The 16584-nt window shown below is 37.4% G+C and overlaps 1 protein-coding gene across 2 annotated transcripts in view; it reads left to right on the plus strand.

Annotated features, from left to right (window-relative positions):
- The first annotated feature begins 1316 nt into the window (after positions 1 to 1316).
- The window catches only part of LOC144630320 (uncharacterized), a 29259-nt gene continuing 13991 nt past the window's right edge, over positions 1317 to 16584 (plus strand). For both annotated transcript variants that reach the window (XM_078488667.1, XM_078488668.1), the window contains exons 1-5: positions 1317 to 1686; positions 6187 to 6279; positions 8256 to 8360; positions 14337 to 14435; positions 15065 to 15172. In XM_078488667.1, coding sequence (XP_078344793.1) covers positions 1546 to 1686; positions 6187 to 6279; positions 8256 to 8360; positions 14337 to 14435; positions 15065 to 15172 — 546 coding nt within the window. In that variant the 5' untranslated portion in view covers positions 1317 to 1545. The remainder of the gene's footprint in view (positions 1687 to 6186; positions 6280 to 8255; positions 8361 to 14336; positions 14436 to 15064; positions 15173 to 16584) is intronic.

A 16584-nucleotide genomic window follows, 5' to 3' on the forward strand; every position in this document is an offset into this window, starting at 1 on the left:
ATGATATAAACATTATTTAGATTATTCAAAGCCGTCGCGGTCTGATCGAAACTCCACAGTATCGCCAAAAATGCAAATCGTTATTATCAGTGTTACCAATGCAAGGCTGTTACACTGACAACAGAAGCAACTTGGCTGTGTCTTATAGATTATTATTATAGATAATTTTATATTTGCCGGGAGAGCGTGCAGCGCGGATCGAGCAAAATACAATCTTGGTACGACTATATATAACATATAACTTTCTTTAAACTTGAATTTTGCTTAATTAAAAATCCTTGTTAAAAATCTGTGTATGGTAGCTTTTTATATTAATTTGCTTTGGTTGTTTACGTGTCTTTGTAAAGTGACAACAGGCATTTCATTTTGAAGAAATGGCATCAAAACTATTTTGGTTTGTATGAATTTGGCATTTATTTGATTTGAGCATGTGATCAACTCAGAGAAGTATATACCTCAAGCTTTTTGTCAAAAGGTAATAATTTCATCTTCGATTTAAGTGTTGTTTTGCATTTTATCAGAGATCAGTAGTCACAAAACACTTTATTTATGGAACTGATTTATTTTAGGATTGTTTGTTTCAAAAAATAAACCATTTAAATTAATTGCATTACTCTGATCTTGCATTTTACTCTTGTGGTTTCATGTTTCCCCACATTGATAGGAATATATTTATTCTTTCTTTCCTTCTTGGGAAGAATGTATTTTGAAGAGCGCTCTATATTTTCTGTAAGTTATTTTTCCATTCATGTAACATCCAAAGTTATGCTATCGGGTGCCATTTTTTTAAAAGCAAAAAAGTGTTCTGCAGAAATAAAAAAATCATTTTAATTTCCACTGGATGAGTAATAACGATAAAGGCAAGCTCCCTTCACTTAACTTAATTTGGAGATAAAAACATATGCTATTTCTATAAAGAGAAATATTTATGTGTTACTTGAACTCTTGAAAGCTAAACGTAATGTCTCCTTTACATAAAATCGACAGTAGGTGTAAAATGAGAATTTAAGTTACTACTGAATATGAAGTTCTTCTTTTCATTCTGCACTCGTGCATAAATTCGGCAAATTTAACATACACTAGGACCTTCTCCAAATTAAAGTAAACCCCAAACCCACCTCTCCTTAAGTGTTACACTATTCTTACCTTTCCGCAATCAGGAAACGAAACACTATTTCTTTTTGAAATAGCTGCTTGTTGGATGCTCTTTCAGATGACCGGCCCAGTTTTTTAGTGCAATCGATATTGAATATTCGTACCCAGTCCCCTGCTCGTTTTGAACATGGCTAATTGCTCGCATTTTAAAATGGCGACCGTCTCTGTTTGTGTTTTTGCCAGACACTCGCCTGTTTCTTGGAAAGAGCATTTAATCAAGATTTAAAACGTCACCATTAAAACCTTGGATGTACGTTCCAACACCTGTGGACCTAAATGGACGAGGTTTTGCTACCAGGGAGTGTGCGAACATAAGTTTTTAAACTGTTGTGCAGAGTAAGCAATATTTTTCCATCGTCGTTTACGCTGTTTACGTTCTGTTGTTAAAAGATGAGTCAGGACAGGAAATTTCAGGAAACGCTGAATTTTATAAGAGAGGGAAATTTAGCCGAAGCCCGAAGGATCCTTTTGGAGAGTGGCTACAGCGATAAGTCGAATCCTTTGTTGAAGAAAAAATTTGGACAATTCAAGGTGAGTGATTAATTACGTTCAAGCAATTAAATATAACCCGACGTAACTACTCGAACTGTTCGGTAATCGAACTTGATCGAACGATTGGGTTCGATAAGTTCGATAATCGAACACAAATATCGAACCCCCCAAAAAGGGGGAGAGACTTCGATTGCGTTCGATTTCCGAAATAATTGAACCCAATCGGACTTAATCGAACACAATCAAAAAGCCTAATTTTCACCCCGAACTACCACCAGTTTTTTGACCAGTCTGTTTTAGCAATAGCTAGGAATAAATATTTAACAAGTAATACTTTTATTGAAACTACCTTTGGACATGGAAAATACATTGATTTTACTTGTAAATGAAAGAATAAAACAACTAGAGATAATGTTCAACAGATAGTAGAAAATTTATCTTACTTTACAGTAATTCCAACAGAGTAGCCTTCATAGCTGGAATTTTGTTCGAAAGTAGGCATGTAAGGTTAAAATCAAATTGGAATAATAAACACGTTAAAAAAAAAACGACAACTAATGGATGGCAGCTGGAGGGATGACTTCACTTGTGAACTTTATTTACACAGGGATTTACAGTTATAAAATTGACAAAAGCTACCGTTTAGACTCGTGTATCAGCTTCTCTTCAATCAAATTCCCAATTCCTTCTAAATAAAGATGCTCTTTTGACAAGATGTTGTCTTTATTACAAAAGCCCATTGTGGAAAACAGCAGAATTTGAAGGGAAATATTATGAGCACAACAAATGCGAAACGATCGGGAAGGACACGAAGAAATTGCTTAGTAACCATGAAGTCCTGTGAAGAGAGAAGTCTGGACACCAGTCAGGTTCCATTTGTTTGGTAAACAACATGGAAGTTCGATTTCACATCAGCTGTGTGTGAATACAATGCTTAGAAAGATGTATGGAAGCCATCAATAGAGGAGGAAAACATGTCGCTATACAAGAGTTTAACAATCATATGGATAAACACACCGTACAAGAAGTGAAGAGCAAAGAAACAGTCAGTAATTTGCCCTGGCTGTGAGTTGCACTCACTCATGAGATATTGATTTCAACATTCAAAACAACTACTGGTGAACAAGATAGAGGTTTACAGCTCTTGAAAGCAATGGTCTTGTAGATAAGCCGCACCCACAGTTTTGAGCCCAAAATTTTAGCAAAAAGGTGCGGCTTATACATGAGTTTTTACGGTATTTCCTTTCAGTTTGGAGTTTGCTTATTTGTTATTCTGGGAATTTCGCGCTTGCGACTCTTTTCAAACTGCTTAACCCCATTTCAGTCAAGTGCAATCCAACCGTGAGTCCACAGTTGACCGTTCTTTTTATTAACTCATGTAGTGTATTGCGTTACCTAAGTGTTACTACTGTAACGCTATTTCCTATTACACAACATGTACATGATTGTAAAAGTACTTTCCTATGTAAAAGTAGAATTACTGATTCCTAGAATTGTATTGTGAATATACTCTCTTGATCTTTTAATAAACTTCAGTTGATTAATAGCAATGAAAGGAGTCACTTGAGTTGTTTCCCACGACACTATAACTCGGAAAAGAGTTGTAGTGGGCGAAGTGAATTCACTCCTTCCCTCCTTCACTCGTTTCCTGTTGAACATATGCACGCAATGCGTGCAAGTGTTTTAAGGTCAAATGAACAGAAATTTCAAAATGCCATTTTAACCAACCAAATGCTAAAACTATCCATAATTAAGTTAAATTAAGAAAAAATTTTGCTTTCCGAGCCTTAAAGCGTAAATTACAGCGAAAAATACGAAGATTTCCGAAGGCTTCTCGAAAACGTTTTTGAATGATTGTGCACTGAAATGGAAGGAATGGAACGAGTTTGTGACGTCATAATTGGTGTTTTGAAGACGACCGCAAAAATTTGCCTTCGTGGCTGACGTTGTCCAAAATACGCAGAATTTCGTCATTTCACGTTGTTGTTCGGCAGAGAACGGCTTTGGAGTGTACCAAAATTCAAAACGCACGTGCATAGTAAACGCGCGTGCAGATAATTCTGCTCATTAACGTTAAATGCTAATGAGAAAGAACAATAGAGATTCCTGATTTGTTTTCATACCAGCGTGCATTCTACCTATGTCTCATATGATATACAAAACGACAGCAAACAAAACTTTAAGCTATTTTTGTGCTTTAGCTATTGTATTTGAAAATAAAAATGAGCCTCTCTAAACAATAACCAACAATCAATCCACTGAAAAACGGCCAAACAGAACGAAATAACTGCTTGAAATGTCATTAAACACATTTATTTAGATTTTAAGGTGCCTCTTGCGGAATCGGTCTGCGGTCGTCTTCAAAAACACCAATTATAACGTCACAAGTTTTTATTTCCGACAATTTTCCGACAATTTTTTCGAGCACTCTACGATTATGAGAGCCTACAAAAAGCATTTTTCAACGTGCAATATCTCTGCGATGTAATGACCGATTGCTTTGAAACTTTGGGATATGTTTATTTGGCTTTTAATAAACACATGGGCAAAAAATAACAAAAATCGAAATTTCTGTTCATTTGACCTTTAAGGCCTCTAGAAAATTAGACCTGTTCTCTGACTACCTACATTTCTTGTTAAATTACATAATATTAGTTACATGCTTAATTACCAACCGAAATATTGTGTTAATGTCAGTTTTTTTGAAATACCGTATTTATTCAGCTATAAGCCGAGACTATAAACTTTTGGTTTTTAGAACCAGTTAGACTCTGACTCTTTCAAACAACTAAACCTTCAAATTGAAAGTCGTTGCTGAGGTACAGACGGTTCAGAACAACTGCAAAATCACCAGAGAATACAGGATGATTCAGTGAATCTTCAGACCGTTGCAATTTGCCAGATCAAGCCCGTAAACTTTAGATGTTACCAAAACGAAACACGATGTGCCGTTACCGGTATTTGTAGAGTATCCTGAATCCAATCAAACGCTTTTAAAGTGGTTTCTTTTAGCAAAGAAGTCGTGGTATTATAAGTTTTCAGTTTTGAAGAAAAATATTATGTCCAGCCGACTTCTGTCAGATCGTGTTACAATGTTTACCAAACCTGTGGGAACGACCACTTCTGATTGGCCAGTTTCTGGTGTCGCCACAACAACTCAACCAAGATTTTAGCTTCACGTGAATTGACTTCTTTGTATTATCGTGGGCTCTCGCGCGTGCGGAAACGTGCGCGAGCATTTATTTAAATGCGTGTGCAATACAACAAACTTTTTAACGGCTAAATAGTATTGTCCCCCTGAAGAAGGCAGCATTGCCGAAACGTCGGGAATAGTTTTTTTGACTACAGCTTAGTATTTACATTTTTTTCATTTAGACATTCAGCACCTACGCTGCGCAGGGTTTCAAATTTTTATCACTCATTTCAAATTTTTAACTCAAAACAAAGGTCGATTCCTTCTTCTCTTCAAGAGTCACGTTAGCGGTGATTCTAAACTTTAAAAGGCAAAGAAACAGAAGCAGTCTCAGGCAGAAATTGTAGAAGAAATTGTGAGGAAATAAAGAGATTTAGAATGCTCTTGACGGTTCAAAAAACGATCACGTATGCCAACAAAATAATATTCCAGAGCGACTAAGAAAAGACGAATAAAAACTTCATTCCTAACGCTGCTTCATTAAACCAAATGGCTTTTTAGGAGCCCCTACTAAAATAAAAGGTAATGACCAAGAATAAATTACAAACGTTTGTTAATGTTCGTTTGTTGACGATGGCTCAGCTTATAGATGAATACATCATTCAAATTCACCTCTTTTCTAGTACCATTTTTCGGCAGAAATGCAATAAGCTGAACCCCCAATTTTGTTGATTTTTGACCAGTTCTCAGTAAGATTTGATGAAAAAAAAATCGCTCGACTTATGGCCAGTGATATTATTATTATTTTCCTCAACCTTCAAAAATAAAAAATAAAAAGAAAGAAATCAATTTGCAACAGATGGGAACTCTATCTCTTGGCCTTTCGGTCTGCTCTCGATCACTCCAGTTGATGACAATCAAAGTGAAGTAAACTGAAGTGTGGAAAAATTAACATCATTTGTATTAGCAAACCTTTATTTGTCAGTTTGTTGTTTTCGATTCTTGTTTCATTTTTCTTGTTTCCCAGTTTAGTGGCTTATAGCCACTTTGATTTCAATCATTATCCACACACAATTCAAACACAATCAAACCTAATCAAACTCAATCGAACTTATCGAGCCCATTTGAACAGAATCGAACGTTCTATTGGGTTGGATTGCTCAATTTTTTTTGTGCGAGTTCGATTGTGTTCGATTATCAAACGCAATCGAACCAAATGACGTGATTGGGTTCAATTGAGTTTGATTAATTGAACATTCAATTTAGTTAGTTCGATTTGGCATCGAGTGGTTACGTCGGGAATATAAAAATAGTAACTTATTATTACGGCTGGGGTATTTTGCAGAAGGCAGAATGCAGAATGAAACTAGTTGGTTCTTGATGACAGACCCTATTTTATTTTATAGGAAACAGCTGTGCACCTGGCTGTTAAATATGGACATAAAAGAATCGTTAAACTGTTGTTGGAGATGGGAGCTGATATCCATGCCACTGACTTGGTAAGATAATTATTATGATATAAAGCAAATTAATTTTGTTTTGTTTGAAATTTTTCAAAACCAATGAATACCGTACAATTCCGGTTATAAGCCCCCCCCCCGCTTATAAGCCCCCCCAATTATAGGCCCATCTATCTTGAAACAAAAAAATACATCCGATTATAAGCCCCCCGGATATAAGCCCCCCTCTACCGGATGACAGTACAGAACAGGACTAAAGTATAAGTATAAGAGCTGGAAAATACTGAAAACCATTTCAGCCGCGTTTCAAGAAATCCAAAAAAAGCTTTACTTATCCCATATATCTTTGTTTTGCAGTATTTTGTTAATTTTTGGGCGATTTTGGGGGATGTCTGGGAGGCGATAGATTTTCTCAAAGGATTAGTAGAATTTAGACAAACAAGAAATATTGGAGATTTAATGTGATTTTAAGGCAGTTAGAATTTGATTAAGCCAATATTATCACGTCTAAAAATACTTCAAGCAGTTCAGTGAAAACTCGTTTTTTTTTCTTATCAACGAAAACCACTTTCAAATAATCAATACATTAAAATAACAATAATATCAGAAGGGAGAAAGGAACCTTTCTAATTATTTGAAGACTTCCAAAGCCGTGATATTATGCATCCAATAAGTTAAGTTAAAAACGCATATTAATATGCGTTTTTAACTTAAAAAAGGGATTTCGATCAACACTCCCATGGCTCTTTTCGAAACGATTTTTTCATTCCGCTTATAAGCCCTCCCGGATATAAGCCCCTCCGCTTATAAGCCCACCCAAAACCCCTTACGAAGTTGTATAAGCCCAGGGCTTATAACCGGAATTCTACGGTATGTTAAATAAATAATTAAAATATGTATTTTGTAACAGGCTGAAAGAAAATAAATTTCATCAAGCTGGTTAAACCAACATCTTTACCAACTGTTATAACTCAAAGGGAGGCACAGTTTTGTTAGTGCACACCCTGGCCTGGGTATTTGTGTGCCAAATTATGTATTCCATACACCTTTTCACCAGTCTCTCATTATGGGAGGTGCGGTGGCCTAATTAATGGTTAATGCACTGGACCCAGTTGTTCAAACGGTGGATAATGCCATCCACCAGATAAATCCCTATCCAGTGGATAAGTCTTAACAAACCATACTGGGCTATCCACTGGATAGTGACTTATCCGGTGGATAGCATTATCCACATTTTGAACAACTGGTGCCTGGACTCCAGATTGAGCAGTCTGGCTTTAACCCTGGCTGGGGTGCTGTGTTACCGGTATGTTCTTGGACAAGACACTTCACTCTCATAGTGCCTCTCTCCACCTAAGTGTATAGATGGGTACCAGTGAATTTGATGCTGGGGGTAACCCTGTGATGGACTAGCATCCCATCCGCATAGGAATACTCCTAGTCACTTCGTGCTATGGAACTGGGATAAGGTCTGGCCTGATGGGCCACTGGACCAAACACAGACTCTCATACTACCTCTCTTAACCTGGGGTATTAATGGGTCCTAGGGAACTGCAGTAAGGGCAATCTGACAAAAGGTTGGGGATAACATGTAATGATTGGCTGGCATCAAATCCAGATCTATGCAAACTTTCCCATATTATCTGGAAGTTTGCCGCACAGACCGAATACCCCAGTCAAGGAAAGTGCTTGAAATATACATTTTACACTTATTTTGGCCAACGTTTAGTTATTTGATGGGTTTTGTAGAAGAATCAGAATGGGGTACTATTTTTATTTACACTCTGTTTTGGTGGTCGAGAAGAGGAGCCTTGATGCAAAATTGGAAATCACTAATGATTTTGATTTTTTAGGTTGACATCTCTGCATCCAGCCTGGGAAAGTATTGAGCAATAATTAATCCTAGTTGCTAAACTACATATTAAGTTAAATACCCATTCTGATGGGCTATTTGGCTTCTCTCATTTCTAACTCTCTTCTGTTTTGCTATTAATAACAATTTTTATTTTTTCCAGCATAAACGCACTGTTCTTCATACTGCTGCTAATGAAAATGAAGGCATTGACATTATCAAATTAATTCTCAAATGTAATGGTGTTGATGTTAATGCATTAGATGGGGTAAGAAAAAAAACTCTAATGAACTTAATGGATGGCTTGACCTTTCTCATAAATAGACCAGTAATGTTAAACCATACAACAAATTTTAGCAAATTAAAGTAAACTAAGTTGCTGATCTCATAACAAACGTTTTAATAAGTTTCTGATTTGTTTTTTTTTATCCTGAATTTTGAGAGGTCTTTAACGGTTTTGTTTGGCCATCACAAAGTAAGTTTTTTGAGTAAAATTATTATCAGTTCATTTGCCACCAACAATGGTATGTGTACAGTATTGTGAAAAAGTAATGCAAACGAAATGCGCGAATTTCGTTCTTTGTTCTCCCGAACTTTCGCGCGAAAGTTCGCGAAAAAATTCGTTGCGAACTTCGCGACATTTCACGACATTTCGCGCGAACTTTCGCTGGAACAAAGAACGATATTTTCTAGAACTTTCGCTGCCTCACCGATAATTCGCGAAATTTCGCTAGGTGAGACAATAAATTTCGCTAGACTCTCAACAATAGTTCGCTTTTCTACGTGCAGACTCCGCTACGGGATCGTTCGGTCGGATGGTCATGTAACATGCACGAAAGATATCTTTGTTTTGCTCGCAAATGCATGCCGAATTTAAGTTAAAATGGTACGTATTGATCATTAAGCGAATAAAGCACGCAACTAACATATATAAAGGGTACTCACGTGGCATTTGCGAAAGGTTTTTAAGCAAGTTCGCTGGCTTGGCTCGATTTGACATACAGTGCTGTCGATGTATACATATTTCGAGTTACTTACCATTGTTTACGAAGTAAGCAAGCTCTGTTTGTTCCCCTAAGAACAAAACATCAGCAGTTCTGCGTTAAATACACTAAAGCGAACTGACAACAAATATCCGATTCATGTTCTTGTGTTTATTCGATCCCAATTCCATGGTGCTAGAAAAGAGTTGAATTTGAATAAATTATTCATCTATAAGCCGAGCGATCATCGATAAAGAAAATTAACAAGCATTTGTTATTAATTCTTGTTCATTACCTTTTATTTAAATGGCGGCTCCTAAAAAGCCATTTGGTTTAGTGAAGAAACGTTAAGAATGAAGTTTTCATTCGTCTTTCCTTCGCTATTTACTAGTAGGCTGGAACTGCGGTCATCCATCGGCTCGCTCTGGAATATTATTTTGTCGGCGTGCGCGATCGTCTTTTGAACGATCGAGATCATTCAAAATCTTGCATGTATTGAACAATTTCCTCGCAATCTCTTCCACAAGTAAATTTCTGCCTGAGACTGTTTCTTTTCCTTCAGCTTTTTAAAAGTTTTATGCAGAATCACCACTATCGTGACACTTCAAGAGAAGAAAGAAAGAATTGATTGTTTTGACTTGCTTTGGCGACGTCAGAAACTGACCAATCAGAAGCGGCTGTTCTCACGCGCTTGGCAAACATTGTAACACGATCTATCAGAAAGCGGCTGGCTACTGGCTAGATGTAATATTTTTGTTCAAAACTACAAACTTTTAATACCACGACTTCTTTGCTAAAAGAAACCACTTCGAAAGTTTGATTGAATTCAGAATACTCGACAAATACCGACAACAGCATGGCGTTTCGTGTTGATAACATCTAAAGTTCATCCGCTTTATCTGCTCACTGGTGACTTGTGAAATATTTTGCAACGAACTGAACAGTATTCATCCCGTATTCTCTGGCAATTTTGCAGTTGTTTTGAACGGTCTCTACCTCAGCAACAACTTTCATCGGAAGATTTAGTTGTTTGAAAACTAGTAGCTTTTGGTATGATGATCGATAACCACTAATTCTTCAGAAGAATGCGTGATTGTTTGAGATGGGATTCTAAACTCAGGTGAATTTTTTGTCACGCGTATGTACAGATCTAAATAAATTCACCATTTATTAGTAATTTCTTTTGCTGTTTTTTCGATTGCATACATGTAGTTGTGATTTAACAAATATGTTGATTTGCTGCACGTGGATTGTTTTGTAGTTTGAAGGAAAAACTGGGTCTCGGCTTATAGCCGAGTGTTTTGGGTTTATTTTTTGTCAGACTCGAACTGGTTCTGAAAACCGAAAGTTTAAGGTCTCGGCTTATAGCCAGGGTCGGCTTATAACCGAATAAATACGGTAGTAACAATAAACACAATTTCGCGCGGGGACAAGCACTACAGTGGGAAACATTGTGTGTTTTTACACGACATTCATATCGTTCTCGGTAGTTTTTCTCGCGAATGTGAACTTTTCGTCATGAAACTTCAATGTTTTTGTCATTTGGGAAGAAGTTTATATTTACGTTTTCTTCGTGCACTAACGAGGTAAGTTTAAAGAACAATTTTACGATGTAATTAAGAATTTATATCTGTAAACACGCTTTCTCTGTGTTTCAGGCCGGCACAAGAGAACGATTGAGAGGAAAGATTCACATTTACATCATAGCGAACTTTGCTCGAAAAGACTCGAAACTTCGCGCGAAAGTTCACGAATTATCGCACGAAAGTTCGCGACAAATTACCGCACACAGCGGAAAACTGCGCGAAAGTTCACGCAAATCGAAACAATAGACGTCGCGAAAATTCGGCGAAATGTCGCGAATTGTCGAAGAGATTTCGTTTCAAGCGAAATTTCCTCGAAAAGCCACGAAAAGCGCGAATTTCGTCGAAATTCGTTTGCATTACTTTTTCACAATACTGTATAGGGACATTATAGAGAGGTCAAAGGAGTGCACAGTATAATCAAAACATATTTATTTACCTTTGCCTTGAAACGTGGTTCTAAATTTTGTTGTAGAACTTTTTTGGATGCTCCAACATCATTGGTCTGTTTATGAAAAAAGATCACCCACTCCTTGTTTAAGTAGTGACCTTTTTAGTGCAGAAAAAATTATGCACTTTTTGTGATGGCTTGGTGGGCTGTCGTCTGCTGAACCCCTAAAGCACTAAACTACTAAATTTCTTATGCAATAAATCGCTAGGGTACCAAGCGCTAAAGTGTTAACTTTTTATCACCATTGTAAAGAACGGTAAAATACTCTGTAATTTATTACGGTTACTCAATTCAATACATGTGCCGAAGCTACAATGTGTCGCAATCAATACGGTATCAAATCACAATGTCAATCAAATGTCTAAATCGATGATAACAATAGATATGTTCATCACAACCATTCAATTATTAAATAAATAATATTAATTGTGAATTGGGTAGGGGGTGTGGTAACCTGCGATCAGGCATTCTTTTTTCTTTTTCGAAAGGGAGAGGGAAAAAAGAACGCCTGATACATTTATTTATCCGGCCACTAACCGCCCCCAAATTTAAATAAACTAAGGTGTTGTCGAATTAGCGAACTGTCAAACCACTCTTTGTAGTTGGCGGCAAATATGAGACTCGGATTTCCACAAGGCGTGAAAAACGTCTGCAGAATAATTGTACAGCCTGTATTAAAACTTCGCCGTGCTGAAATAAAAATGCTTTTAGCGTGAGCAGGGTAAGATGGCGCTCGCAAACATATATTTATTAGTTGTAGAAGTCGTCCCTTTATTTTGGCTCACAAAAGAAAACAAGGAATTCTGACCGACAGGAGCTGTTCTTGGCAGATAGGATCGTGTCGCTTTTGTAAACATTCCAACACCTCTGGAATATTGTTTGGTAAATTAAACTTTTCCTGAAACGCATCGGAAGAACTGCCAAAACATCTTCACGAAACCAAATTACACTTTGTCGCATACTCAATCTGTTCTGCCTTCAGAGAATTACACTTGAAATCTGTCAGGGCTTTAGCTATCGTAGAAGAGAACTCGTTCCCCTAGTAAACACGCCTCGTCTAAGCCATTACCACCAGCTTCTGACTGGAAGTCTCGTTGAAATGCGACAGCGAATCAGTCCACACTGCTTCATTGAGTATTGTTTCTCAACCAATTAGAAGAAAACCCAGAATCCGTTTTTTTTACATACGATCCGACAAGTAAATGTATCATGCCCTCCTTCCCCAGAGTGACAAGTAGGGAAGAAGGGCATGATCTCAGGTTAGGGGTGGGGAGCACCTCACCGTTTACCTCTTGGTAAAACAGGAAGTTTACCTGCGTTACTTTTCATATGAAGAGCACAAAGTTATATATTCATGAGGACATCGCAACGATGAAAATGTGTAATTCAGCCGACCCGAGTCAGGTCGGGTATTTAATATTCATGAGCCCCCACGTCCAATCACGAGTCGTCTTGGGAGTCTCAAAGCGGGCTGTGAAAATGCGGTTCGAGTCCAAGTTTCTATTGATGTTATAACCGGTTTTGAAAGCAAATCATATTATTCCGATAGTAAAATGTTTATCGGTTCATGTTCAAAGCGAGTGCTCGCTTATCTAAGGAAAACTGATCGAATTCTAGTGTTCAAAGCGTGTGTGGTACGTTTGCTTGTTTTAGGGAAACTTGCTGAAGTTCGAAGCGTGTTCTCGCCTGTCTGAATAAAACTTTTGGAGCGTGTGTTACTGTTTACTTAGCTAAGTTTTCATGGTTAAAGCGTCTGTTCACGTAGCTGAATAAAACTTACGGTGGTTCTCATATTTAAAGCGTGTGTTCATTTGTGTGAATACTACAAAGAGTTTGGTCTCACTTTTAATACGTGAATATTCCCTACGCGCCGACAGATATATTTTTTCTTTTGGAGCGTACGCGTCCCACAAGAATTAAATCGCTTCTTCAACAGGCTTACGAAGGTGTTTATAACAGCAAAGAACACTACAGTAAAAGAAACCATTCCTGATTTAGATTAAATTGTTGCGCTAAATGTGCTTGAGATTTTCTGCGAGCGAAAGTTTTTTTTTTTGAATTGTTGAATAAACAGGTGTGACAAGTCAATTGTTGCGACAAGTTCTCATCGGCGCGGGTTGATTGAAATACCGAAACTTTTATCTTTTAATAAATGTTCACGGCGTATAATATAAACTTTTATAGAACATCAGTTTTACTCATTGATATCCTTTCACCGTTTAAATAAACGACTTATGCCAAATAGAACAAAGAGAAATCATTCTTTCTGCTACTTGCCGTGACGCTTCAACAGACAATGAGTCGGCAATTTTTCATTCCACAAACAAGTCTCGCCGGCGTGTGCCGAATGACAGAAAATTTATCTCGCAAAAAAGTTAACATATTTTCACGACGCATCATAAAAACTTTCGTAGAGCATTGTTTCTTTTTATTAAGATCATTTCACCGTTTGAATCACTGATTTACGCCAAATAGAACCAGAGATATCATTTTTTTCTACTTGCCTTTACGCTACAATAGACAATCAATTAGTCTCGTTGGCGCATACGCGTGTTCGAAACTTTCTTGAAAAAAAAATTAATGTTTACGGCGCATCATTTCAAAAAAAGAGGTCACATATTTCAAGCGAGTGTTTGCTTGTCTGAACTGAATTTATCGAAGTTTTCATGTTCAAAGCGTTTCACTTTGTTCACTAGTTCGTTTACTTGTTTGATCTTCGCATAGTCACAAACCGGTTTTTTTGTGAACGAAAAAACTGCATTCGGTTGTTAAGTCACTTAATCCCCCGTGGGACATCTACCGCTTCATTGGGCATGCGTGAATTAATAACTGAATACGTAATGAATTACACATTCTGATCGCCGCGATGTCCTAATGTTTGTTTCAGAAAGCACTATGCTCTCCTTGTGGTGTTATTCTTTCTGGAACAAAATTTTTTGTGCTAAACACATGTGCAGGTTAGTCTAAGTTATAAACTGGGACTCTCACAAACATTGTGTGTTTCTTCCTGCAGAAGGATTCCTGTAGACTCTGTGACACCAAGTTAAAATAGCAATTTAATTAAGGATGTCACAGCAGTTCATGTGAAATAGTTTTTTGATATGGCAATGCTTTTTTTTAGAAGAGGTGACCTGACATCTCATAATTTGAAAAACCATAATAGCAAATATTGACAAAACATTGTGGTATTAATTAACACACTTGTATTTATCATTCTTTTGTTGCAGTTTGGAAATACTCCTGTTAAGCTGGCAGCAGAGAAGGGAAACAGTGATGCAGTGAGGTTACTTATGGAGAATGGAGCTGATGTCACCATAGCTGATAAAGTAATTAAGTAACAGACTTTTTAATTCCTCTAAATTTGTCAAAGAGTAATGCCTAGATGAAGGGTTGTGAGCAGCATAGGAAAAAGCAAGTTTACATTTAGCAAAACGCAAATGTGGGGGTAACCATGACAGTCTCACACAGGTAAACTTCCCTGGCTCCTGTTACACTGATTTCACAGTGGGGAATAGAAAGACTAACCTGCAGTTCCCAATACAGTGATTGACAAAGGTGGGTGGGTAGAGGCAAACCAAAGACAGAATACAGTATGTATGCTGGCCATTGCAAAGTGTGAAAGCAAACCACAAAGGGCAACTCTACTTGAAAACAACTCAAAAGCTGCATGTTTTTATGGAATGCCCGATGGCTGATGTGAGATCTCCCAGTAAACTAATGATTATTAATGATCTCATTGTGAAAAACATAGTTTACAGACTGATGTATGCTAACTGAACAGACCTGGAAATAGCTAACAGTCAGACTAGTTATTAGTAGACATCAGGCATGACATCAAATGTGTCTGAAAATGTAAACTGAATCACTGTAGGTTAACAAAAAGTTGAAACTTCTAAATTATAAGGTGAATTATTAAATTAAAATCATGACAACTATGTACTTTGGACATTTTTAGGGGGAAAACATCACTTTGCATGTTGCTGCCAAGAAAGGCCATGTACAAGTGTTAGAGATGTTACTCAATAAACTAGCCAATACAGGAATCATTGGAAAACAAAACAAGGTATTTTCTAGACTTGCCCCAAGTCGCTCGTTCTTTCTTTGTGCACATCTATAGTTACTTAAATAAAATCGCTTTAAAATCAAGCACAGAAGACCACTTGAGTAAAATCGCCTTTGAAATCGCGCGCAAGAGATCACGCAGGATTCATATGTGTGAACGCGTGTGCGAAGGAAAACGCTCATTCTTTCTTTGCATCTATAGTTACTTAAATAAAATCGCTTTAAAATCAAGCGCGGAAGACCACTGGAGTAAAATCGCCTTTGAAATCGGGCGCGAGAGATCATGCGGGATTCATATGTGTGAACGCGCGCGCAAAGGAAAACAAACACTTGGAAACGAGCGGTCGCTCGTTCCGCCACAATCCTCCGCCATTTTGATTTTCATGCGCGCGCGCCCTCCGTTTCCGTATCCAGCGGACTCCTTCAAATCAAACGAGCGACTTGGAGCAAGTCTAGGTATTTCCCTAAGAGTAACATGTACATGTACCAGACAGTAAAGTATTTATGGTAGGCATGCATGGTAGCCTAATAGTTTGAATGTTGGACTCTAGTTTAAGACTGCTGTGATCAAGCCTGGCCATGGCCAACATATTTTTAATTACTAGTATATTATGTTCTATTTGGTGAGGTGTTACTGTACTTTAAATTAGTGCCTCTCATGACCCCTGCAGAAATTATATTTGAATCTACATCTATGAGGGAGGGGGGTGGTCTTGCAAAGGGAGGCATACTCCCAACACTGCAAGGCAAAAGGAAGAAGCCAATTTATAGGAACTGAAAGTTTAAGGGCAACCTGAGAAACTATTGAGAAACCCTCCAGGTTGCATCCATTTTAGTTGATTTGGCGACCAGAATTTTGGAACTGGTGACTAGAATGTAGAGTCACCAGCCTGGTGTTCACAAGAAGACTGTTCCAGAGGTTGAGCAAACTATCACCCAAACTTAAAAATGCTCTGTATGTCATGGATTCACTTTAAACAATTAGTTGTTCTGCTTTTAAAACATTCTGGGGAAAAGTACCACAAAATGTCTGCAGTGGGTCTCGTAAACTGATCTTTTTATTTTTTGTTTATTTTTTATTTTTTGTCAAGTAATGAGAAACAGTCCGCCATATTGTCATTTTAACAAACAGCCTGAAGAAGATCAGTGAAACTGATCGAAACGTCGAATTTTAAATATTCTTAACCTCGGAAAAGATCCCGGAAAACAGTGAATAATTTTAATTTTTATTCTTTTTGTTTCTTTCTTTAAGTTTTTTCCCGCGAAACATTTCGTGATAAAATTTCATTTCATTCACACTTTTAGGCAAGTAGATTTACAAATAATTATATATTTTGGTGACTTAACCTAAGTAGGTAGCCACCAAATGGCCACTAAGGAAAAAGAGGCAGAGAGAGGCAGAAACCTTTGATG

Source organism: Oculina patagonica, chromosome 11 (genome assembly GCF_052425735.1).
Source record: "Oculina patagonica isolate OP01 chromosome 11, crgOcupat, whole genome shotgun sequence".
NCBI classification, from domain to species: Eukaryota; Metazoa; Cnidaria; class Anthozoa; order Scleractinia; family Oculinidae; genus Oculina; species Oculina patagonica.